The 26375-nt window shown below is 44.3% G+C and overlaps 1 protein-coding gene across 1 annotated transcript in view; it reads left to right on the plus strand.

Moving 5' to 3' along the window:
* stag2b (STAG2 cohesin complex component b) overlaps window positions 1-17520 on the plus strand; it is a 36919-nt gene extending 19399 nt beyond the window's left edge. Inside the window, exons 21-34 of the mRNA XM_080774629.1 lie at window positions 107-194; window positions 608-688; window positions 797-889; window positions 2742-2916; window positions 4200-4339; window positions 4822-4923; window positions 5024-5172; window positions 5869-5997; window positions 7063-7292; window positions 11584-11812; window positions 12998-13105; window positions 13934-14060; window positions 14339-14416; window positions 15485-17520. Of these exons, the coding sequence (XP_080630755.1) occupies window positions 107-194; window positions 608-688; window positions 797-889; window positions 2742-2916; window positions 4200-4339; window positions 4822-4923; window positions 5024-5172; window positions 5869-5997; window positions 7063-7292; window positions 11584-11812; window positions 12998-13105; window positions 13934-14060; window positions 14339-14416; window positions 15485-15508 (1753 nt within the window). The 3' untranslated portion in view covers window positions 15509-17520. The remainder of the gene's footprint in view (window positions 1-106; window positions 195-607; window positions 689-796; window positions 890-2741; window positions 2917-4199; window positions 4340-4821; window positions 4924-5023; window positions 5173-5868; window positions 5998-7062; window positions 7293-11583; window positions 11813-12997; window positions 13106-13933; window positions 14061-14338; window positions 14417-15484) is intronic.
* Window positions 17521-26375: the final 8855 nt, after the last annotated feature.

Here is a 26375-nt window from a genome sequence, read left to right on the forward strand (position 1 = left end):
ACAACTACTTATGAAATGAGACTATTGGCAAATTAACTGACACATTTTTCGGCAAATGAAATAAGATTTCTCGCGTGTGAAACTGACACACTCCATCTCACTCCAGTGCTCATGATCTCTCGGGGTGGGACCTGTTCACCAGCAACTTCAAGCTGCTCAACACGGGCATCGAGAACGGAGACATGCCCGAGCAGGTTGGTATTCACCGGACTTATTATAGTTTTAAAATATTAGTATATTTGTATTTTTTTTAGTCTTAAATTTACGAGTGCATCGAATTAATTTCCTGTTTTTTCAGGTACTTGATTTATAGATAAGTTGAATGAAAGAATGCGGGTGTATTACATGCAATTCTATTTAATTTTAGTTCGTTTTGCATTCTGTATTAGTTCTCATTTAGTTAACTTCTTTTCTGTTTCACTTAACAAAATTATTTAAATCTGGGCTTTAGTTAAATTATAACAGCCCTGGTACACTGTTAATGTGTGTGTGTGTGTGTGTGTGTGTGTGTGTGTGTGTGTGTGTGTGTGTGTGTGTGTGTGTGTGTGTGTGTGTGTGTGTGTGTGTGTGTGTGTGTGTGTGTGTGTGTGTGTGTGTGTGCGAGCAGATAGTGATCCACTCTCTGCAGTGTACCCACTATGTAATTCAGTGGCAACTGGCGAAGCTGTCTGAAGGAAGCTCCAGAAAGGTGAGCGGCACTCCGTTCTCCATGGGTTGTAAAAGCACTGGGCTGTGGCTGCGTGCGAGTGCTAATGTGACATTAATGATGTTTGTGTTGCTTTATCTCGTAAATCAGGACGATATGGTGACGTTGAGGAAACAGATGAGGGCGTTCTGTATGATGTGTCAACGCTACCTCACTAATGTCAACACAGCGGTCAAAGAACAGGTAACGTGCACTTGGCTTAATCCTATCCCATGTGTTTGGTTTTTGGGGTTTCGATGTGCATGCAAAGACTGCTCCAAGCGTGTGTGTGTGTGTGTGTGTGTGCGTGTGTGTGTGTGTGTGTGTGTGTGTGTGTGTGTGGTGAGCAATGTGTGTAGTGTGTACACACATAGTCCGGCAGCCGGGGGCGTGGAGTGGTGTGTTTTTTTTTTTATTGGCCTAAAATATTGTCTACATACATACATTCATGAATACCACTTGCTGACCGGCTGTCGGCATTGAGCAATTATTTTATAGGGGTTTATATATGTGACCATAGGCAAAAAAATAAAAAAATTGATTTTCATTCTGAATCCATTCCAAGTTAGTAGTTTGCACAGAAAACACTCCTTGGGTTAAAAAAACGGCCATAGCCGTCAGGTAGTTCCTGTGTCGCGCTGGCCATCTATTCCTCGCTCAAATGTTTTCAAAACATTTTTGAGAGCAATGTTTAGCTGTTAATGACATTGTGTGTGTGTGTGTGTGTGTGTGTGTGTGTGTGTGTGTGTGTGTGTGTGTGTGTGTGTGTGTGTTAACATGGCTGTCGTGTCATGTAATTATAGATGATAGATTAATAGCAGATCATTGGGATGATTGTTCCTGTGCTATAGTTCGACTTTTGAGACATTTTCTATTGGCATTAAAGGAGAATTCCATGCTTTCTTACCTTTATTTGTAGTTATGTCCCCACCAAAGAGGTCCAGGTGTTATTTTGTGCAAAAGCGCATTATTGGCTATTTCCCCTACCATAAGCGCTCAATGAATTGAATTGAATTCCATTGAATTGAATGGGGCTATGGGGTGTTCGCTTATTTCCATCGCTCAAAAATCTTTTTTTTGTATATATCCTCTCTTCATAATGTAAACAGTATCCCAAGCGGCACACTTTACTACTTATTTCGATGGGAATAAGCGAATTGGCACAAAGACCCAAACCCCATTGAGGGCTTATTTTAGTGGAAACAGCCAATAATGCACTTTTGTACAAATAATAACATCCCCTCTTTGGTGGGACGTAACAACTACAAATAAAGCTAAGAAAGCCTTCTAGCAAGGAATGCTCCTTTAACATTATTTTATGCATTACATTGTGAAACAAAGGGGAGGAAAACATTTAAAATTACAGTATAATTGAGTACAGGCAGCCTGACAGCCAGTGTGAATTTATATAAGATGAGGCTGAATCAATTCTGTCCTAAGTTGTAAGTCCTCTTGTAGCTACTGTACATTTACAGACTTTATCTTAGAGGATAGTGCTCCTGCTTTGCAGTTGAGCAGAGCTAGATCGATGCTTAGTCATGGGAGCTGTAATTATTATTCATGGATTTATTGCCAAAAATAAACGGAGCGTTTCTAATCTGTTCATTTAACACAGAGACAAACTTCAGGTATTTATAAGATACGGTAGTTTGCCACACAGGAGTTTGAATGCAGGTCTCCTCCACATTGTGCTTTCCCCATGTTGCGTTTGTGTACAATTTTATCAGTTGAGTCATGAAGTATTATTGTAATGACTGTTAACACTTTTGCAAATGATAGATCTATCTATCTATCTAGATCCCATCTGAAAACTAATGTACTTACCTTTGACCACAAAATATCGCTTTGCTTTAAATGTGAAATCCAATGGCTTTAACCCGTGTGTGACACGTTATTTATCTCGTTACCAGAGGGAACAACACCTATCATTTCACAAGTCTAGAGGTCTTAAGTGGATAAATGGAACTCGCCGAAAGATGCCGTCCTAATTTCTCGTTCTCCATGTCTCTCTCTCTCTCTCTCTCTCTTCCACTCTCCTCCCTCTTACCTTCTCCAGGCGTTCACCATCCTGTGTGACGTTCTGTTGATCTTCAGCCATCAGATGGTCTCAGTAGGCCGAGACTATCTGGAGCCTTTGGTCTACTCTCCGGACGATACTCTCCAGGCCGAACTCCTCTCCTTCATCCTCACCCACGTCTTCATCGACCAGGACGACGAGACGAACAGCACAGGTACCATATAGTCCTGTCACAGTTATTGCATTATCATCTGATCGCAAATAGTTGAGATAATGCCCATTGTTGTTGCATAATCGTTTCTTTGTTGGAAAAAGTTTTCGAATATTACAATATACTAGCCCTTACCCGTTGTGAGATATTTGCCCCCATCTTGTGGCCGTGGGGGGTATTGCGCCCGGGCGCATTGCCCATCGTGTGGTGATGTAAAAACAATATTTGTACAGTAAATATGACAGTTGCGTCTGTAAAAAGTAGCCTAGCTGGATTCTGGGAGCGTGCAGAATTATTTTGGCATGGAGAGATGTGTGCTAATAGTGTGGCTCGGTCGGAGATGGACCACAGACGGAGACCACGGCTGTAAATGGCTGTTTTAATCCACTAATAAATTCATTATTAATCATTAATGTGTCAAATCGAAAAAAAGGGCTCCGTTAAGACCTCCATATAATTATGGTCCATGCCTGTGTGAAAAGTGGGAGTGATTGGTGCAGCCAATGATGAGATAACGCTCTGTCAGTGACATTCATTCAGACAGACATTCAGACATTCGCTGGATTATAGTATGATGATGATATATATATTGTACATGTCAAGATTAGACTATTGTACTGGTAATTTCTGTGTATATTTATTAGTCATGTCGTGCCTTGTGCATTTTTACCAGCTACAAGCTGGTCAATATTAGCTTGCCATAGTTTCCGACCGGGTAGTACACACTGGAGATCATTTTCTGCTACTGGTTGCCAAGCCTGCATATTTCCAGCCTAACGTGGATTCATTCACAGTTGCTTGCCTGGTTTGGTTTTTGGAGGCTGCTTAGCTTATTTCTGTCACGACAGCTGCCACCACTGGCAACAACCCATAACATCCCATCGTCTGCACGGCATGGCTAGTTTGGCTGCCTCGTCTCCAGCCATGTTGCCTCAGAATTCTTTAGGGTCACTAATTTGAGCATAACAGCGGAGCGCAGCTAAAAAGTGGCATAACGTCAGCAGCAGACCCACAGATAATAATAATGCAGCTGGTAATTAATTGATTTAATCAATTAGGGCTTGTTTGTTCACAACCTAAAAACCACAAAGAAGGGTAATTTTCTCTTAAATGTTCCAAATTAAGAAATATATACAATTAAATCGTTTGTCACAATTATTTGTATTACAAGTTCAAGGTTTCTCCGCAACGGCGACGACATAAATTGAGATTTTGCCACTAAGTCCCTGATGGATACTATTGTGGTTTTTGAGTGGCTGACACTGTGTGTCCGTGTGTCCCATCAGATGGACAGCAGGACGATGAGGCACAGAAGATCGAAGCTCTCCACAAGAGGAGGAATCTTCTGGCGGCGTACTGTAAACTGATCATCTACTGTGTGGTGGAGATGTCGACAGGAGCGGACATCTTCAAACAGTACATGAGGGTGAGACATTGAGCGTTTATATCTCTAACACTGGGAAGGTGAGACGTCGCTAGTGGGGGGGGGGGGGGGGTGGGAGGTGAGATTGTTATATATCACTATTCTGGGAGGGTGGTGATGGCTTTAACAAAAAAGTTTGCATGGCTGGAAACCATTCTACTTTTGCACGAATGGAAGTGTGTATCTTTTGTATTTTGTTCTGTAGTCTTAAGCCCTAACCACACCAAAGGGTCTCCATGCAACTCCTTGGGGTCCAAACGGTTGCAAGGAGTTAACGCTAAAACCGTCTCGAACCCTTTGGTGTGGTTTGGGCCATTGAATAACGTGCAACAAGACATATCACACCGCCACAGCGCTAAAACCGTCTCGACCCTTTGGTGTGGTTAGGGGCTTTAGTCTTGTTGTGTATTACTATTGTAGTCTCAAATGTTGTGTATTTTTAGTATACTTGACTCAAGGATTTCTTGCTGTGTCTTTATTGGTAGTATTACAACGACTACGGTGACATCATCAAGGAGACGATGAGTAAGACTCGGCAGATTGACAAGATTCAGTGTGCCAAGACCTTGATCCTCGGTCTGCAACAGGTACACACACACACACACACACACACACACACACACACGCACAGCCTTATGCACGTGAGACTGTTTCTAAACGGATCATTGCCACTGTCGTCTTCTCCAGCTGTTTAACGAGATGTTGTCAGAACTGGGTCACACGTTCGACCGGTCCTCCTCGGCGTTCTGCGGGATCAAGGAGTTGGCTCGTCGCTTCTCTCTCACCTTCGGTCTGGACCAGGTCAAAACCAGAGACGCCATCGCCATGCTGCACAAGTGAGTCTCATTTATATTATCCCATTCTGACCTGAGATCAGATTCATACGAGGTTTCCACTGGACACACACTGGTCTGATTTATAACCCATTCTGACCTGAGATCAGATTCTAAAAATGTCAGACGTTCTTCGATTTAAAAAAAAATAGCAGACCTACAAGCTTGTCGCGAGCCACTCGGTGGCGCGCTACGAGCTTGTAGATCTGCTATTTTTTCAATAGCTAAAGCATAACATGATGCCAACACCGAAATGGGTTCCCGTTCAGAATGGGTTATACTGCCATATGGCGTTTGTGTTCTAAGCCACTTTGACAGGTTGTGTTGTAATGGAATGGCGGGGATTTTAAGACATAAATAACCGTTGTATTATCAGACACGAATGCCGTGTTCTTCACGTCTGGTTTAAAGCTGTTATAAATCACCGTGGCAGCTATTGAGAAGCATGCAAAAGCAAAATATGCGAACTATTCAGTGTGACATCCTGGGATTTTGAATTCATTCATTCGGTTATCGGGGAACATCCTGTTTGGTGTGGTTTGTCAATGCATGCTTTATTTTTATTACCTTGTTCTTCCTCCCTTCTCTCCATCTATCTTTGACTATATATCCCCCTCTCTCTCTCTCTCTCTACCTCTGTCTCCACCTCTCTCTCTCTCTCTCTCTCTCTCTCTCTCTCTCTCTCTCTCTCTCTCTCAGGGATGGCATAGAGTTTGCGTTCAAAGAGCCCAGTCCCCAGGGAGAAGGGAACACTCCCCTCAACCTGGCGTTTCTCGACATCCTGAGCGAGTTCTCGTCCAAGCTGATGAGACAGGACAAGAGGACGGTGTAAGTCTGACTGACGGGCCGTGAGCTCCCTGGTGTCTCTGTGCAACAGGTGTTCCTGACAACTGGCACTGCTGCAGCGTGATTGGTGTGGTGGGAGGTGGCTTCTCCCCTCCCACAGGAATGTGCACCTGGTTGTATGCTTCGTGTGTGTGTGTGTGTGTGTGTGTGTGTGAGTGAGAGAGAGAGTGTGCGCGCGGCATGAGTTTGTGCATCTTGTCTCAGCCATTGGTGGAAGAAGTAGTAAAGTAAAACGGTAGTAAAGTAAAATTCCTGTATTCCGCATTTGGCTTGACTTAAAAAGTAATACAATATTGGCATCAAAATATACTTATGAATGAAGTTTGTAATTTCTTCGAAAATAGCAAATCTAAGATTGTCTAAACTCAGTGTAAAATGGGGATAATGTATCTTGCATTAGTAACATTGTACTAGTCAAATTGTCGAATAATTATTATGGGGTAAAAAAAGTACAATATTTGCCTCTGAGATGGGTTTGCTGCCGACATCCAGTGTTTGTTTTTTTTTGGCATCAGATTTTGGTTTTTAGTCGGTCTCTTGAATAGTTTTCATTTAGTTTTAGTCACCTGGAATGTTTTAGTGTTAGTCTAGTTTTAGTCGACTAAATATCATAAGATCTTAGTCGACTACATCTACAGTTGATTTAGTCGAACAAAATGTGTTTTGGCGGGCCTTGATGCCGTTGACGCGTTGTGAGCTTGTAGATCGGCTATTTTCAGCAATTTCACTAATTGTAAAAGGACTTGTGCTGAATCTCTTGTCCACTAGTCCCTCCCTAACATTTTAGTCTTAGTTTGTATTTGTTGACGAAATTGTCAGTATATTATTTAGTCTTTGTTTGAGTCATCGTAGCTTAGTTTTTTTTATTCAGTTTCCATTTAGTTTCCGTCAGTGGAAAAAGGCAGTCGACGGAACATTTTTCGTCACGGTTTCAGTCGACGAAAACAACGCCACTGACACCTCACACACCTGCTCTCTGTCCCTCGTCTCTCTCTCTCTCTCTCTCTCTCTCTCTCTGTCTCTCTCTCTGTGTCTCTCTCTCCACAGTCACATGTACCTGGAGCGCTTCATGACGTTCCAGATGGCGCTGCAGAGGGAGGACTGCTGGCTCCCCCTCATCTCCTACAGGAACTCCCTCCAGGCGGGCGGCGACGACGACACCATGTCCGTCATGAGCGGCTACTCCAGCCGGGGCTCCTCGGTGCGCTCCAAGAAAGCCAAGCCCCCCGTCGTCGTGTCGGCCGGCCCCTCCACGGCCAAGAGGAAGCTGCCGGAAGGTTAGAGAGAAACACACACACACACACACACACGCAGTTACCACACGACGCTCAACCCATTTTGGGCTGGGGAACCCCCTTTTTGGTGTTTTTTTTAAACATTATGTTAAAATTTAGCTGTTGAAAAAATAGCATATCTACAAGCTCATAGGGCGCGCTACGAGCTTGTAGGTCTGCTATTTTTGAAAAATCGTGAAAATATTTATTTCAGAAAACTGGAGGATTTAGAAGATTTTTTTTTCTTTTTCTTTTTTTTAGGTCGGGGCTAAATGGGTTAATTAACTTTATGCTGTTGGTACGACAGTTATTCAAACGGATGGCTTCAATCGATTATTCAAATTAAAATAATCGATGAATCATCCATCCCTGTCCCTAAAAAAAACGATAATGGTGACAATAGCCGATCTGAGAGCTTTGCAACACTTCACAATAATACGATGTGTTATGAGCTAGATCAGCCATTTTTCACAAAGTATAAAATGTCACTTAAATGGTTCATCGAGTTGTTAATAAATATAAAAACTAATAAAAAACGAATTAAAAAACCTAATTAAACTGCCTCCCCCTGGCCAGCCGGGGCGCCTGATGGAGGGGAAAGGAACTGGTTGGAATAACGTGTTCCTTCCACGCGCTACGTCCAACCAGGGAAACTCCCCCCTGTCAGGTGTAAAGGAGCAACTTGGACACTCAGGCATGAAGGAAGCATGAGTTCAAGTCCTTTGCTCTCCCCAGGTTGGCGGAGGGTGTGTAGAGCCCAGGATCACATTAGATAATTGACACAGGGGTGAAAAATAGGTTACAAAATCGTGGGATAAAAATTATAAAAATTAAAAAACCTTTCTTCTCGATGACTTGATTAATCAAAAAAAAGTGCACTTTTTTTTTTTAATCACTTTCTCTCAGAATATGGTGAACTCAGTTCATGGTTCATGGATTGAACTGAACATTAATCCTTAATTAAGATCCTTAATCGCCTAGAAGCATAGAAAAGGCACAGAATGTACACATTGTGCACTGGCACTGGTCCAGCTGAATGTGTGAGCTCAAGCAGTTATTCACTGGCAGTATTTAGCTGTGTGGACATTCTGAAACAAGTCCTGTAACATTAGTAGCGATGGCAGTTCAGCTTGTATGACAACACAGAGACAGCTCTGGGTAAACAGGCCTCTCCTTTTCCCTTTAGCGCTTGGCAAACAAAGAGATGCGGTCGTACAGCTGTGGGCCACCAACGCTGTCACCCATAGATCTCCTGTAGCAGTGACTACGTCCAGTTTTATAATCCCACCCTCTCAATGGTGGACAATATATTGCCCCGTTATATTTTAGCCATTTTGTAAAAGGTATGAAAAACATTGCTGTCACGCGTGGTTGCAAAATGTGTTGTGTGCATACCGCGCCATGAAGCCTTCTTCATACCTGAGTTAAAAACATTCACTTTGAAAGAATATATATTAGAAGATTTGCGACACATTTTTTACGATTTTTCAAAAATAGCAGACCTACAAGCTCGTAGCGCGCCACTCGGTGGCGCGCTATGAGCTTGTAGGTCTGCTATTTTTCAATAGCTAAATTATAACATAATGTTTAAAACACCAAAATGGGTTAACCTGTTTAGCAAGGAACCAGTCCCTTCTTTTGAGACATGATGCAACTCTGTTTTATATAGCCCCCCCCCCCAAAAAAAAACTCCTTTCCAATTAATTTGTTTATTGAAAAGCGACAAAAAGAAAATCAACCAGGTGCTCGATGGAGATGCAAAAAAATGTAAAGTAGGGCTGGTGCTTCAAAGATCAGTGGGACTTGGAATACTAAAGACCAGGCAGCGATCTGAGCACTCAAAAGGTTAACCATGAGGAGAGGGTGGATGAAAGTAGATGTACTTTATTCCAACAGACTCTTTTAACCTTTTTCATAAATAAAGTACATAGATTTTTATCCACCCTCTCCTCATCTTTGAACCTTTTTGAGTGCTCGGATCACCGCCTTGTCTTTAGTGTTCTGTGTATTGTTGGGAATCGGCTCGATACCCTTTTTCTGACTTCTAGTTGGAGACTTGTCGAATGCCGTCTCCATCAGCCATGCATTATAGGCCAGGCATGATGTTATGAAAGCGTTTCTCCATCAGCCATGCATTATAGGCCAGGCATGATGTTATGAAAGCGTTTCTCCATCAGCCATGCATTATAGGCCAGGCATGATGTTATGAAAGAGTTCTGGAGCCCAGATTAACCCAGATGCTGCCGGGAGAGCAGATTAAATAGCAGATGGGAGGAGGAGGAGGAGGAGGGTGCTCACTGTATAGATCTAGATCCGGGTCGTATCGGTGTGTTGACGCTTGATCTAAATTAATTTCTGACCTCAAATCAATATATCATAATTATTTAACACTATTGCCTTGATTATGATTAACCCATTCAGGCCTGACGTCGAAATTTAATCTTCTAAATCCTCCAGTTTTTTTAAATAAATATTTTCACGATTTTTCAAAAATAGCAGACTCTACAAGTTCTTGTAGCTTGTAGATCTGCTATTCTTCAATACCTAAATTCTAACATAATGTATGTAACCACCAAAAAGGGGTTCCCGCTCAAAATGAGTTAATGAATGAATATTTTATATACTTTATTTTACGCTCCCTCATAGTTCTCTAACGAGATCTGATCTGAAATAAATATTACAGCCTCGCTATTCTTTTGCACACCACCACAATCGTCAATGAATGCCACAGGCGAAAAACACACTATTGTCCACACTATTGATCCATAATGTATAAATTATAGATAAGGATTCAGGACAACGAGGCCTTTTCGTGGAGATGTCGGAATGAAATTTGGACTTCGACTGTTTTTCGTCTGTGGTACTCGTATCATCATCGTACTATAATTCACTCACTGTCTGAACGAATGAAACGCTGCCGCTGCTCCTCACCGTCTGCACCAAATCGTCCTCACTTTTCACACAGGCATTGACCATAATATTATGGAGGTCTTAACGAAGCCCTATTCCCCCATTTAACAACTTTTTTATTTTTCTTTTTTAATATATGTTTATTGGTAATAGGTTTCAACAGTTTAGTACAGTTTGAACATACCTTTTTTTTTTCTCCCTCACCCCATCCCTCCCCCCACAGTTATCGTCATCATTAAAGAAATATACAAAATAACATTAATAATTGAGTACAGACATACAAAAACAACAACCATGCATATTTGACATATGATATAAACGGTAGGATACAAAAATAATAATTTAAGCACAGATGACAAAAACAATATAAATAACAAAACATAAAACGAAATAAATACAATTATGAGTTGGGTTATTCGAGTTCAAACTATAGTCACAAGATATGTTGGAAAAGATTGTGTTGAATCGGAACGTTGTCATACACCACCCTCTATACACAGTTCTATCGTTATGAGGAAGCAAAAAACACATAGTATTGATTCAATTAGTCTGTCGGACATTTAACAACTTTTAAATGACTAATTGCTTTATTGGTGAATACTTCTTTTCTTCTTTTATAACCTGCCCTGTGCGAGACCACAGTGAAGCAACTGGACACATTATATCTGCTTTGTACGCACCTTCACTCCCCAAGCCTCTAGCCTGGCTTTGGCCACACTGATAAGTAAACATGGATTCAGTCTCGCTTCCTCCCCGACATCATAGCGACAACTTGGCCATGTTTGCACGTAACTCTATATCACTTCAAACGCGGGGGAAACGGCACATGGCATTGTGGTGGCGGGGTGCGTTACAGAGGGCCATGTCCTCTGACTCCTGTAGTCAGTCGTGCGTCAAAGCCAAGGACAATGTTACATTTTGCGGATAGCCTACTGCACCGCATGTCATGAAACACAATTCATAAAAAACAAAAATATCGCCTGGATTAACTGTCTCACGACGGGTCGCGCGCGCGCGTTATTCCAAGTCCCTATAGGCCCGCAAACGCCTGCCTGTGTTGTCTGTACTGTGCACGCGCTGTCCAGGGCGCTGCTGCCATGTCAGAGTGAAGTATAATTCAGTCATAGTTTCTCATTTTTGATATGTTTTCAGTTAATTGCCCAGCCCTACTAGTATAACTCGGACAAACAAAGGCCTCGTGGTCAGGAGTCCTCATGCTAGGAGAAGTGAGCGAGATGAGTGCTGTGTGACTGTATTACGACAGTCTCTCAATACCTCAGTCCAATCCTGGACTCCTGGTGACTTGAGTTCAGTCGGTAGTTCTGTGACTTTGGATTTGAAATGTAAGTAATCGAAAGCGTATCTTGTGTTTTTTGTGTTCCAGAGGAGAGCAGCAGCAGCAGCGACGTCTGGCAGCAGGGCATAACGACCCCGGTCATGTTGCCGTCCCCCCACCTCACCTCCACGGCCATGAGGGACCCCAAGCGGGGCAGAGAGGACAGCTACATGGGTGCCGTGTACCCCCCCATCCCCCACGACCAGCCGCAGACACATCAACTCCCCCAACACCTACCGCACACGCCTCAGCACCACCAAACACCCATGGACTACAAGTAGGCACCCAAATCATCTTCTCATATGGGCTTAGAGATCAGATTACATCCTGACAGTTTAATTATTAACCCATTCTGACCTGAGATCAGATTCTAAAAGTGTCTTTGATTTTTCAAAAATAGAAGACCTACAAGCTCGTAGCGCGCCACTCGGTGGCGCGCTATGAGCTTGTAGATCTGCTATTTTTCAATAGCTAAAGCATAACATGATGCTAACACCAAAACGGGTTCCCGATCAAAATGGGTTAATTCATAAATGCTTTGATTCAGTCTGCTGCGTGTCTTGAATACACACTCGCGTGTGTATGTGTGTGTTCAGTGTTTTATGTGTGCACGAAAGCAAACGGATTTAAATAATGTAATTGTAAAGTACTTGGTGCTATTTTGTACAACTCTGTTGCATCCCAGACAGGCTCCTCACTAACCTTTTTACAGTATTCTTATATACACACCCATTCCCAACAAAGACATTTAGTTTAGATTTTCATTTTTATACACCTTTTATCTTGTTAGACTTCACATCGGACTCATTAATTAGTGCCCAGGCGATTGGACCTGATCGGGGGCCAAAGGATTAGATTTTGAGTTCCTTTTTGCAACATAAATACGTTTATGCCTAAAAGGGCCTGCCAAGTTCTATATGAATTATAAGGTCAGTGGCTGACCAGTAAATGGACATGAATATTAAACTGGCCTCTGGCCAGCAGGACATATTTTATAACGCCGCATGCTGCATCAGCGCGTTAATGGCATTTTAACCCGTTTCGCGCGGGAACCCCTTTTGGTGTTTCAAGCATTCCGTTATACTTTAGCTATTTGAAAAATAGCAGATCTACAAGCTCATAGCGCGCCACCAAGTGAACTTGTGGGTCTGCTATTTTTGAAAAATCGTAGAAATGCGGCACAGATCTTTGAATAGGTATATAGTCTTTCAGAGCGAACGTTTTTTTAAATTTCAACGTCAGGCCTAAATGGGTTAACCACCTGTGGACAAAATATGGCTATTTTAATGCGGTGGTTCTCAAACATTTATGTATACGGCTATTTACAAGGAGCAGGAAAATGAAATGGATTGTACTTTTCCCTGGAGCACGCTCACGGACCCCAGATCGAGAACCAGTGTCTTAATGTACGTGTCTTTGTGTGTGTGTGTGTGTGTGTGTGTGCGTGTGTGTGCGCGTGTAGTTCCCAGGTCACGTGGATGCTGGCACAGAGACAGCAGGAGGAAGCTCGCCAGCAGCAGGAAAGAGCCATGAACTACGCCAAGCTCAGGACAAATCTGCAGCATGCTATGTAAGACACACACACACACACACTAGGGGTGAAACTGTTCAGTTAGTCCTCAGTTTGGTTTGCATTTCGTTTTTTTTTGGGGGGGGGGGGTTCTTTTTCTTTCATTGGGGGAGAGTTTGTGACAATTCTGGTTGTTATTAGTCGGGTCCAGGCTTTAGTTTAGACATGATATTGGTCCGACTGTCAACCAGACCGACAACCTACCTCAAACCCTAACCTAATACCAGCAGAGCATGTTGCTTCCACATGTCAGTCCGTTGGCGTGTCTAATCTGCGTGTGCGTACCATTGGTTGTTTTAATCTCTGTATATAAGGATTTAAAAAAATGTGCTTAAAGTGTTTTCCATCTCTGCTGTCATGAGTCCAGATGACAGGACATCAATGCAGTAGGCTAATCATTATGCTTTTTTTTGTTAATCTGACTGGTGCTACAAACAAGCTCACAATGTGACGCAATCATGCTTGTAGATGAGCTACTGTTGGGGAGAAACACTGTTATGGATTCACTCGCGGGGAGGGGTTTTCGTCACTGTCACAGACACAGAGCCATTTTGGCAGTAATATATATATATATATATATATGTGTGTGTAAAGTAGTCTAATTGAAAGTGAAGTTGAAAAACCGTGCAAAAAAAGTGTATATTGAACCATGGATTGCGCACCGTTTCGCGCTATATTAAGCCTGGGACTGTTCTACCCTCCAACACTCTCACACACATGCACACACCCCCCTCCCACACACACACACACACAAACACACACACACACACACACACACAAGTCAATTGGTGTAAATGTGTTTTTGTTTGTTTGTATGTGTGTGTGCAGTCGCCGTGGCACCGGACTCATGGAGGAAGACGAGGAGCCAATAGTGGAGGATGTGATGATGTCATCAGAGGGTCGCATGGACGATCTGAACGAAGGCATGGACTTTGACACCATGGACATCGACCTGGTGAGCCTCGGCGAGACGCATGCCGTCTGTGTGCCGTCATTGGTTTATAGAGTTGTGCTGTAAACATACTGTCGTTCATTAGAAAGGACGGTACGATAACATGAAGGACTTGACAAAATGGAATATATAAAAAAGAAATGTAAAGGGCCCCACCAGTGGTGGTAGAAAATAGCAGCTCACTGAATCTTACAAGGTGAAATAAAACAAAACCAAAGAAAAAAGTTGGTATTGATTGAACCGTTGGGTTAATGTTTAACACCTGTGTCATTCTGTCCCAGCCTCCCTCAAAGAATCGACGTGAAAGGTCCGAGCTAAAGCCAGACTACTTCGACCCTGCTTCTATCATGGATGAATCGGTGAGACTCATCGTCCTGAAATGCACAATTTGACTTGATGCTTTGGTATAGTCTTATATAACTTACATAGCACGGTAAAACGGGTCTCGAAAGGTCTCTTTTAGCACAAATGACCGTGCGGATTCTGACAATGTATAAAATTACACAAAGACCTACATTTCGCCTATTTTTGAATCATTTGCACAACATAATGGAGGGTGGGTGTGAGAAATGTTTAATTGGTCCATTTGTACAAGGTTTCATTCTCAAGGGGGCATGTCTGGAAACATTCTAAATGTCTCCAGGGATATTTATCGGATAATAACGGGTTTATTTGCGTGAGAAGGAACCGGCGGTGGATCTATAACCTTTACGTCACCAGGATTTTCCAAATAGCCGTGAAAAGTTGACTCTGTTGCATGAACGATACCAAGGATTTGTCACCGACGGTGGTGTTCCGTGTTATATAGCATAACAGTGACATCACTGTCGAAACCTTGTTATCTTTACCATTCATTTCGCATGTGTTGAGCGGAACAGCTGTAGCCTATTTTGTCACGCTCGCGCTAATGAAACACTAAACGGGATTATTTATTTCATGTCAACATTCGAGTACAACTATCAGAAGATGTAACCCAGGTAAAGTAATGTGTTACTCTGCAAGTTTAACTAGTTCTCCACATGTCAAAAAGTCATTTCGGAAAAAGACATAGACCTAAGTTTTTTATTTAATCATACAATTTACAATTTTACAATTTAGGCATTTAGCAGACGCTCTTAATCCAGAGCGACTTACATTCATACTATCCATGTTGATGATAATGCCATTTTAAGTCAATGATATAACTATTATTATGTTGTACTTTAATCATTAATTGCAGTCGACTGTCTTCCGTTGTTTTGGTACGATGATGCACGACGCTTTCTGTTTTCAGAGGAGCTTAAAGTAACATAAATTCCAAGTGAAATGCTTACATGCCGGAGTGTTTTGTTTATTTGTTGGTGATGTGTTAATCTACTGCTGTAGCAATGAGTTTCCCTTGGTATTTGTTGATTTGTTAAGCAATGTTTTTTTTTGTTTGTCTCTAGGTCCTCGGGGTGTCCATGTTTTAAGCTAATATTTAGATGCTGGGAGAAGAGGAGAGAAGAGAAGAGGCGCTTTGTATTTAAAGAGAATTTTAGATGCGATAAACAGAAGTGTTTTCTTTTTATCTAAAGGACATTTCTGTCGTATACTCGACATACGTGGACCAACGACTCCCACACTCAGTGTTGCTTGCTCAGAGAGGACTTTGTTTCAGATATTTACTTTTTATAATCTTGGGTAAGCTCTTCCTGTTCAAAAAACAGAGTGACAGGCCACTTCCGAACCGATTTAAAAATCAGACATCCGAAGAAAAGAAAAGCATCCATCATCTTTTTCTTCTTTTTTTTTTTTTCTTTTTTTTTTCATTTGTTTCAAATGGGGACGAATTGGTGTTTAACTTAAGAGCCTTTTTTTATGTCTAACCCTTTTTATAATGGTAGTCAGTAACCAGGTGTGACGTAGTAATTTATAAACAGACTGTAGTAGCTTGTACTGTGTTCTAGCCACGTGGATGGACGGCTTTCTGGTTTTATTCATTTCTTTCTGTTATTTTTTTTAAATCCCCTTCCTTTTTCCCTTCGCTTCTTTTTTTTGGACCGGGGTCGGGTCCTAATAACCACTGGTGGTTTAGGCTATATGGTGAAGCCATTATCATCTAAAATGGGTATAAAAATATCCCCTCAGTGCTGTGAATTTTGCCCAGAGACCAGTGGATCCACACGGCCTGAAGCTTTACCCCAAAGATTCAGACCTCTCTTCCCCCCCCGCTCCCCCTCTCTCTCTTCCTTTCTCTCTCTCTCTCTCTCCTCCATTTACCCCTAGAATATATGTATGTCCTGGTTAGTGCCACTGTGTGGACTGTTGAGGAAAAGAGGAAAAAATGACAACAAAAAAGCCGCAGCACGTTTCGAAGAAAATCTAATTTCTTCCTTGGAAAATCCAGCATATTGATATGTGGGAACTGGGTTTAGCTCTCCGTTTTAAATAACAATGATACGAAAAAGGTTATATATATATATATAAATATATGAATCGGTGCTGATTTTATAAATGTGCTTTTTGGTTTTCTTATTTTCTTATTTTCAACCTGCAGTCACAACGTTTGAGAAATGTGTAAGTAGACTTTAAAAAAAAAAATACACACAACAATTGAAAGCATGTGAAAGCCATGCGTGAAAGGAAGATTTTTAAATTTGTATTTTTATGGTTTTTTCTTTGTCTTGATAATGTCCTGGGGTTTGTACCTTTTTTCCTACGTGTAAATTAGTTTGGTAAGACTAATGAAATGACTTGTGAAAAATCAGCTTTAAAGCAAAACAAACAGTCCTGTCACTATAATAATGCTTAAAACAATGTTTAAAAGAGGACAAGCTAGTTATTCAAACCCCTACTGAAGGCGAGAAGGTATTCAGAAAGCTCTGGCAGCTAGATAAAAAGAAAAAGAAAAAAGAAAAAAAAAATGCTTAGATTTTGACATGTCCATGTCACATACACAAATATTTTAATGGTATCCTGATTTGTCTACTTTGGGGTATTTTTTGCTTTGTGTTTCATTCCATGCCCAAGCCTTAAACATGCTTGTGAAAGGTCATCTTCTCTTACAGTAAATCTTCCATGTCAGAGGATCAGTCATGTTTAATGGTTGGTTGATTGGCTTCTTAGGGACATGAGACACGAGGTGGTCGGATGTAATGTGATAAAAGTAGATGAACAGCCTGTGTGTGTTTTTGCCTAATTATTTCATGTAAGTAAAACAAATTATTTTACGGAGAAAGTACTGTTTATTGTTTGTTATTACTTTACTTACCACTACATTGGTATAAATTCGTATTAGATCATGTATATATATATACAAAAACTTTGAGCTTTATTTTCTTTTTCCTTTTGTTTTTTTCCTTCCCTTTTTTTTGGCCATGTCAGATTTTTTTTTCCTCCTCTGCACTCTACCCATTCTGAGTTGTCTTTCTCCATCTGTCACTCTTTCTGATTTGTACTTGTCTGGAGACAGTAACTTTTGAATAAAAATCAACACATTTCATCTGCGTAACTATTTCCTGGTGCTGATTAGAACAGGCTCAATTTAGAGAATTTGTGACCTTTGCTAAAAGTTTTGCTTAACCTCTTTTAGCGATATGATACTTGGGGTTAGGGTTAACCCTAACTAATAATGAAAGAAAAAAAACATTCTAACAGTAACCGCTCAACGCTTCAAGATGCAATGAGTTGTGAGCTTGTAGATTTTCTATATTCGTTCGCTATTTTGTTGTTTTCATTTTGAGGCACTTGACTACTTTTCTCTCCTTTTTTTTAATCGTTTATGATGACATGCCCAAAATTGTGAGCCAGGTTGAAAGTGGAAGTCAAAGTGGCTAAATGGAGCAGCCAACACACTCTTGAGAAGCTTGTGTTAACTCAAATCCAGTCCTCTAAATGTAATTATTGTTAATGTGCTTATTTAAGTTATTTGAGGAGAAAACTCAGTGACCCATAGAGCTACATTAGTTTTGTCTGGTTTGATTTAACTTTCTATTCCATTCTTTGTCAGTAGAGGGCATTCAAGTCTAAGACTGTCCTGCATATTGCCGATCTCAGAACTGCTGGATGAAACCAGTCACTTGAACTGATGGTAGTGATGTATGCATTCTCATTCTGCAGTCTGAAGAGAAAAAAAAAAGCTAATGGAATATGTAACCTTAAGCAGCCAGTGTGTTAATAGCTTGTACCTGGCTGTGGGAAACGCATTTTAAATGAGCCTTTACTGTCAAAAGGGCTCCATTTCATAGAGTAATCCGTGTCCGCGCAGACAAAGAGGGCCATGGTTTCTGTAATGATAAAAGTGAGGACATGTGGCCACAGATGAAAGGATGAAAGCGAAAGGGGGTCTTCTGTGTTAAGTGCAGCATTAATAAAGAGCAGCTCGGATCAATGCAGCCTCATTAGAATTGGACTTGGACGAGGTCCATTCACGTCCTCTGTGGGCGCGCGCGTGTGTGTGTGTGTGTGTGTGTGTGTGTGTGTGTGTGTTTGTGTGTGAGAGAGAGAGAGATACATGGACTCATGGAGTGGCCTATCCATCCATCACCACGTCCAATGCTCTCATCACCGCTCTGCTTTCAGAGTGGATGTGTAGTGTCCATGAAAAACACCGTTACCTTGGCAGCTTGGTTGATTGTGTCGGGTCTGTAGGTCACTCTCACTATAGGACACGTGGATGGATGCAACAGGCATGAGGGACAGGCTGCATGTACCCGCTGTGTTTCTGAGGGGGCCCACAATTCCACACCATATGCACACTGCAAATCAATATGCTGATGGAGAAAGGGACTTGCCAGGTAGTAATGGTATAGAGATATAACTGCATTGTCTGGATAGCTATGGCAGGGGAAAATGAGGTTTACTGATTTAATAACCAAATGACAAGATTTATTTTCCATTTGAGAAATGTCCCTGTAATTCGAAGGACACTTCTGCTGGCAAAAGGAAAGCCCTATATGCTTCAGCAGAAAACTGAAGTGAAGTTGAGGCACATCCCAGTGGAGGTTTGTCACATTTTTGTCACATTTGTAAAAGCAAAAAAAAACAAAAAGCTGATCTACAAGCTACTGTAACAATGGGTCACACGGCGATGGACTTTGATGGCCGATCTTGTAGATCAGCTATAGCTCCCAACTAGTTTTTCAAAACTTTGTCCAAAATAGGGGCACCGGTTTGAAAGTATAGTTATCCCATTTTGGTGTTACCATCATGCTATGCTTTAGCTGTTGAAAAATCGAAGAACGACTGACGTATAGAAACACAGCTTTTTAAGAAAACTGTCAGGATGTAGAAGACATTTTTTTAGAATCTGATCTCGGGTCAGAAAAAGTCTTGAAGCTGCTCTTCCACAGTGAGGACGGCTGTTCCCACAGTGGCTGGGCTGGGCTGGGCTGTGCTGTGTGGGGTCAGGGCTGCTGAACTTCAATCACAGCCAGAGCCAAAGATAGTCTCCTCAGCATGTATTTACTCCTGATAACCCAGGGGCCCCCCCTAGGGCCATATCAGTTCAACTGGTGTCGGGACCTCAAGGAGGGGTCAAGGAGACCTGGGAACCCGCAAGCATTCAAAAACACACTCGCCACCATGGAACCACTTTGCAGATCTGGGTGAACGATACGTTCATATAAATAATAGAACGAGGATAAAACATTGTATATACGTTTTTTTTTTTTTTTTTACACTGTTCTCTCTCAGAAACGATTACACGCGTCAATGAAGCTTTTGTATACTCGCTTGGAGAGACCCGACATTCCAGTGTTCCAACAAAAGGGGTTAAATCCACAGAATTCTAATTCCACGGTTAAATCATTAATGGACACATCAGTTGTAATCTGCTAGTCTGCTGAGGGCCGAGGAAGAGCAGCTGACCCCGGAAAATCATTTACCAAGGCTGGCCACAGATTAAGCAGAGACAGACAGACAGGCCAATAGGGCAAGGCAAAGACTGCTAGACAAACACTCTTGCAACTCTGAGCTTTGCTCCTGATTATAGTCCACTAAGTTCTAACTGTACTTTACAGTATATACCCTGCAAGCAGCCTTGAACATTGTGTGATTCCAATCATTTTCGAAACGGCTTGCGTGCATCCAATATATGTATGGGGTATACCCCTGACAAAAGGCACGGAGAATCTTTCCCCCGGATTAGGAGGTATATATAGTGCTCTCTGTGGTCCGTGACGGAGCTATGGAGGTTGAACGTGAAAGGAGAGCGGATCAATGCTCTTCATTATGAAGAGCAGGTTTTATGAGTTGCGACTCAAGGCAGGCCAGAACAGGTCACAGATTCCAGCTCGGAAGCTATGAATAGAGCGCCGTGGGAACAAACCTCGACTGACTCCACCACCACCACCGCCGTAGTTTGCAGAGTATTGACGGAGCGGGGCAGGGCGGGCCCGGGCCGGGCCGGGCCGGGCCGGGGCGAGGAGGAGGTGTTCTGAACAAGTGAATGACAGACGGGCACTGTTGTTGCAGTCTATTATGAGGGAGGAGAGAAACAGAGGGATTATACTCTCTGGCTCTCTCTCTCTCTCATCCCCAGCAGAACGCTGACTCTGAGGCCCGTCCTGTTGTGTTTGGTTGGTTGGGTGGGTGGGTGGGTGGGGGGGGGAATCTGTCGTCGAGCCGAGCTGCAGGTGGTCCGGTGTGGTGGGGGTCTCGAACGGGGGTCACGACGCCGGAGCGGTTTGACCCCGTGAAGTGAGACAAACAAGACAGCTGTTCCCCCGGGAGTGTGTCGGGCGTGATGCTGACCCTGACAGGGGAGGAGAAAATCAGGGACGTCTTTCACCTCCTGTCCTCACCTTACCTCACCCTCACTCGCGTCCCACAGGAGAATCTCTCACTCATCACAGCAGGGGGGAGGGGAGGGGGGGGGGGGGGAACGCACTGGGACGAAGAGTCCTAATGGCATCTGCCAGTTGGGAAGGAAGAAAGGTTACAGCGTTCACTGAGCATTAGTGCTCTGTCATGTTATAATAACGCGATAAACAGAACTGTTTCCTATACAATACAGTGTGTGCCTCCTTTTCCATTTACAGTTGGAGCTCGAGCCAAGGTGACCCGCAGTGACACGCTGAGGTCCCGGGCCCCCGAGTGACACCGTTAAATCACGGCGCGTCGTACGTGGCGGAGTTTGGACGACAGTGTTATAAGGGCGTGATGAGACAGGTCTCATAAAGATGACGGAGAGCTCCGTGTGTCGGCCGGCAGAGCCAGGAAAGCCTCGTGATTAACGAGGGGCCCGGACACCTTCTCTAATAAGACTCATCTCTTTAATTGGCTCCACGATATGACTGTGGAAACGTCCCTGTGTGTGTGTGTGTGTGTGCCTGCGTGTGTGCGTGCACGTGTCTGTGTCTGTGTCTGTGTGTGTGTGTGTGTGTGTCCGGATGCGTGCAAGGGTACTCTATGCATGTGTCCATGACCTGTGTGTGTGTGTGTGTGTGTCCATGATTAGCGCCTTCACTTCCAGTGTGCGCACCAGTGTGCGACCCTGATTAGAAAGAGAGCACTCCCGTTCCCGGGGCCAGAGATTTAACACCTCGCAGCAATAACAATTTATTCTATCTCTTCTTTTAAGTAGTGGCGGTGCTCGTATAGTGACAGGTGGATGCCGTTATAGGTGGTGACGATGCACAGTTTAGATGTAATGGGGAGCGCAATTATACATCGGGCGGTGCAGCAGCAGCAGCAGATGGCGAGCTATTTGAGGCTCTGTCAGGTAGAGAAGCAGGGTGACCTTTTTGTCTGCCACACACAAGCACCGAGTTTCCCCCGCAGAAAAGGGAGAGAGAGAGAGAGAGAGAGAGAACGAAGGAGAGGAAAAATAAATGAGACAAGGAGAGAGAGCACAGACACCGTAGAGCTGCTCCTCGTTAGCACTCCATTCATCAGCCGGTCGTGGGTCAGAGCTCAGAGAGGCCTAAAGGGGTGGTGCGTGACCTCCACCGCCGCGACCTCTCACCCCCGACCTCGACCGCCAGCACCTGGAGCTGAGGTATTTTTTCCTTGTAGCCTTTTCGTGTTTCGTGTTTCATCTCTTCTTACGTGATTCACGAGCGGTGGGCCCGCGGTATCCTCCGATAAGCTCATGTCATGAATTGCGCTCATCTGAGGGCATAAGTTGCCGTAAATTAGCTCTTGGAATAGCATCTAAATCAGCCGCTACGCCCCCCCCCCCTCATAAATATGTTCATGTGCGTGTATTACCAGCTCTCCCTAACACACTCAGCCCCCAACCCTCTCTCTCTCTCTCTCCCCCAGACACACACACTCCACCCCAACTCTCTTCTCTTCTCTCTCCCTGACACACTCACTCTCTCAACCCCCAACTCTCTCTCTCTCTCACTCTGTCACACTCACACACAGAAACAAACACAAGCTCTGTTTGGAGAGCACAGAGAGGAGAAGGAGTGGTTGACCCAGGGCATGTGGGAGTGGACGAAGAAGAGAGAGAGAGAGAGGGAGGGAGGGAGGGAGAGATGGGGGGGAGGAGGAGGAGGAGAGAGGGGTGGGGGTGTGGGGGAGGGGGTAGTGGAGGTGGTTGTTGCAGGAGTTAGGTCAGGGTCACAGCTGTGATAAAGAGGTCACAATGAGAGATGTTGGTTCGTTTCCGACCGTGAAGAAAATAAACACCCCCCCGCCTGCCCGCCCGCCCTCCCCCCCGCCCTTCCTAAAAATAGTGCGGAGCCAATCTCATCCGTCATCCCCCCCCCCCCACCCCCCCACCCCCACCCCCACCCCCACAAGCCCCAGCCCAGGTGGGAGCAACTTTGCTCCGGATATAGCGAGCTGGTGTATGCCGTGCGGCGCGGCATAGAATGTGCTGACTCCCCTCTAAAAAAGACCCGGTTTGACTAATGTGTGTGTTGTGGTATAGTGTGTCGAGGCGAGGGGGGGGGGAGGGGGTGTGTGTGTGTGTGTGTGTGTGTGTGTGTGTGTGTGTGTGTGTGGGGGGGGCTACCTGATCCTCCTCAAAGTACAACTTCTGTAGAGTTGTTTTTTAATTTTTTACGAGCCCTCGTGGCAGACGGAGGAGTCACTGTCTGTGATCACCTTATAACCTGCACCCAATAAATATGACAGGGAGAGACGTGCCTTAAGACTTCATATCTGCATGGGCCCTGACCCCGCCAAATCCTCAACTCTGACCCCGTGACCCCATATAGCCAGGGCCTGTTGCTCCCCTCCCTTTCCCGTTCTCTCCCAATACGTCTTCATTTCCTGCATCGGAATTTGTCCGGCCACCGTCGGCTCCTTTCAGCCCCGAGGGTGGGGGCGGGGCCGGGGGGGGGGATTCTGTTTTTTGAGTGAAGTTTCGCTTTTGTTTTTGATTGACAGATTACTGTGTGAATGAGCCCCCGAAGGCTCTGGGCAAATCAGACAATCAGGACAGCCCCCCCCCCCCCCCCCCCCCCCCCCCTCCAATCTGTCATTCTCTGTCCACCGAACCACCCCCCCCCCACCCCCCCATCCCCCTTTCGCATGCCCCTCCTACCTTTATTTATGCCTGCAGAGCCACTTTGTTGTGCTTTAAGTGGCGGGCCCGGGTGGTGTAGAGTATAGAGATGGAACAGATGCAGATTGCTGATATTATTCCCAGATCCCGCAGCGAAGCTGAGAGAGATAACGGCAGATTTATATCATGCCAGAGTGAAGGAGGAGAGCATTGGAGTTATTGGCGAGGCTTTGATGATGCAGGCTGAGCCTCAGCTGCTCGCTAACAAGGACGTCCACAGATTTAGAGTGTTTTTTTCCCCGTGTGCAGTGTGTGTGTGTGTGCGTGTGTGTGTGCGTGTGTGTGTGTGTGTGCTCGCGTGCGTGCATGTGCGTGCGTGTGTGTGTGTGTGTGTGTGTGTGTGTGTGCGCATGCGTGCGTGCGTGCTCCTGTAGTGTGTGTGTGTGTGTGTGTCATGTTGTGGTGTGTGTGCGTGCGCATATTATGTAGATATATTTTCAACATGGGTGTCTTTGTCTTAAGCGTGTGTGAGTGTGTGAGTGTGTGTGTGTGTGTGTGTGTGTGTGTGTGTGTGTGTGTGCGTGCGTGAGGGGGGTTGGAGCATTACAAACTACAGACTTCCTCCATGTTTTTTTATGACCTCCTTATTTATAGCCATGTGCAGTCGTCGCCGCCCGGCTGAAAATACATGACATAATCAGGATGACAGATAAGGTTGTCTCTCCATAAGGTTAGCCGGATGTGATATTTCTATGGGTTTTAAATATAAGTTTGTTTTCCCAGAAACAGAGCAGCCAGGCGCCGGCGCTAACGCCCCAAAATTAGAAAATAAAAGTTGCTTGCGGTGGGAATTTTTTTCTCGACCGGCCTGGTTAATCAGGAGGCCTGGTTTAAAGTGGGACTCCCGTTACTAACTTTGAATATAAATACATGATCAAAGCTCCAGTGCAAGCAATGTTGAATCAGCCCATCGTTCGCATTACGTTGCACCAGCAGCCACAGGAAAAACGAAAACGCAGAGGCGAGGCCTGACGAGCTTGTTGATTTAACTTTATCCCTTTTTGATTAAGGCTCTGCCTCTAATGGCTCCTGCTGGTTTCGCTGAGGGGCGCGGCCGGGCCGGGCCGGGGATCGGGCCAGGGGGAACTGGAATGTACACGCGTGTTGTTTGTCCCTCTGGGTGATGATGTCACCGAGGACATGTCAATGGCACCTATATAGGCAGCCGCGGTGACACGTTGATCCGGTGGGTCTCAGGACCCCCCGACCTGACTCTTGACTGGACCAAGTGGCCTCAGACAGCACGGATACCTTAGTGAGGCACGCACATATGTTAGGCACGCACTCAGACACAGGCACGTACCCACACACACACACACACACACACACACACGCACATGCACACAAATCTTATCTTGCTGTCTGCCCTGACCGTCACCCCAGGTCTTCCTGTTTTTCCTCTGAGGCCCCCCGACAGATTCCAACTGTCCAGGCAGTCAGAATGTCTGTCCCCATGGGACGGCCCCCTTTGTAGAGCAGGCAATGGTGGGAAGTAACTGAGTGCATTTACTCAAGTACTGTACTGCACTGAAGTACAATTTTATTTTTTATTTATTTATTACTTTACTGGATTATTTCAGTACTACATCTCAGAGGCGAATATTGTATACTTTTACTCAACCACAATTATTTTAAAACGGCAGTTACTCTTTTTTATTTAGATCATCATTACGAAACAACATACATACACATTTTGGCAATTTTTTTTAAAATTAGCCGATCTGCAAGCTCTCAGTGCGTCGCATCGCTTTTAGTATTCATTTTGAATTCCAGACATTTAATTGTAACAAAGTAATTCCACATGACAGTATTGGTACTTTTTCTACCACCACTGAGAAGGGATGTCCCAATACACTTTTTTCGCTTCCGATCCAAACCCCCGAAACCTCTGTTTCTGTGTTAGCCGATACCGAATACCGATACCAGTGTCGTGATCTCATGTCGTGTTTTTATAGCTATCTAGCGATATATCTCGTGTTGTGTTCATAGCAGACTCCTCACTCATAATGTGCACTTGGCAGTTTGGGGCAAATCCAAAGCAAACTCCACACATGTCCCAACATTTTATTTACCTCCCATAGTGTCAACCCCTTCCTTATACCCCCTGTGTGCGATCTGTGGTTGGACTGGGCATATTCACCGATACCGATATGACCCGATATGACCAAATAAGGGCCGATCCGATACCGATATACAGTATCGGGACTATATACAGTACTGAGAACAGAAGTCACTTTGGCATAGCTTGTTAAACGTTAACTTGCCATACTGTTTGCAGCATGTTAATACAGTATTCAGTCAGGCAATCAATCAATCAAACAAACAGACCCATGGGGTTCTTAACTATCAATGTAGGGACCCCTGGAACCCCATCAATTACCCCTGGAGGTCCCTGGAACCCCATCAATTACCCCCTGGGGGTCCCTGGAACCCCTTCAATTACCCCCTGGGGGTCCCTGGAACCCCATCAATTACCCCTGGGGGTCCCTGGAACCTCATCAATTACCCCTGGGGGTCCCTGGAACCCCATCAATTACCTGGGGGTCCCTGGAACCCCATCAATTACCCCTGGAGGTCCCTGGAACCCCATCAATTACCCCTGGGGTTCCCTGGAACCTCATCAATTACCCCTGGAGGTCCCTGGAACCCCATCAATTACCCCTGGGGTTCCCTGGAACCTCATCAATTACCCCTGGGGGTCCCTGGAACCCCATCAATTACCCCTGGGGGTCCCTGGAACCCCATCAATTACCCCTGGGGGTCCCTGGAACCTCATCAATTACCCCTGGGGGTCCCTGGAACCCCATCAATTACCCCTGGGGGTCCCTGGAACCCCA

Source organism: Protomyctophum bolini, assembly GCF_963924005.1.
Source record: "Protomyctophum bolini genome assembly, chromosome: 10".
NCBI lineage: Eukaryota > Metazoa > Chordata > Actinopteri > Myctophiformes > Myctophidae > Protomyctophum > Protomyctophum bolini.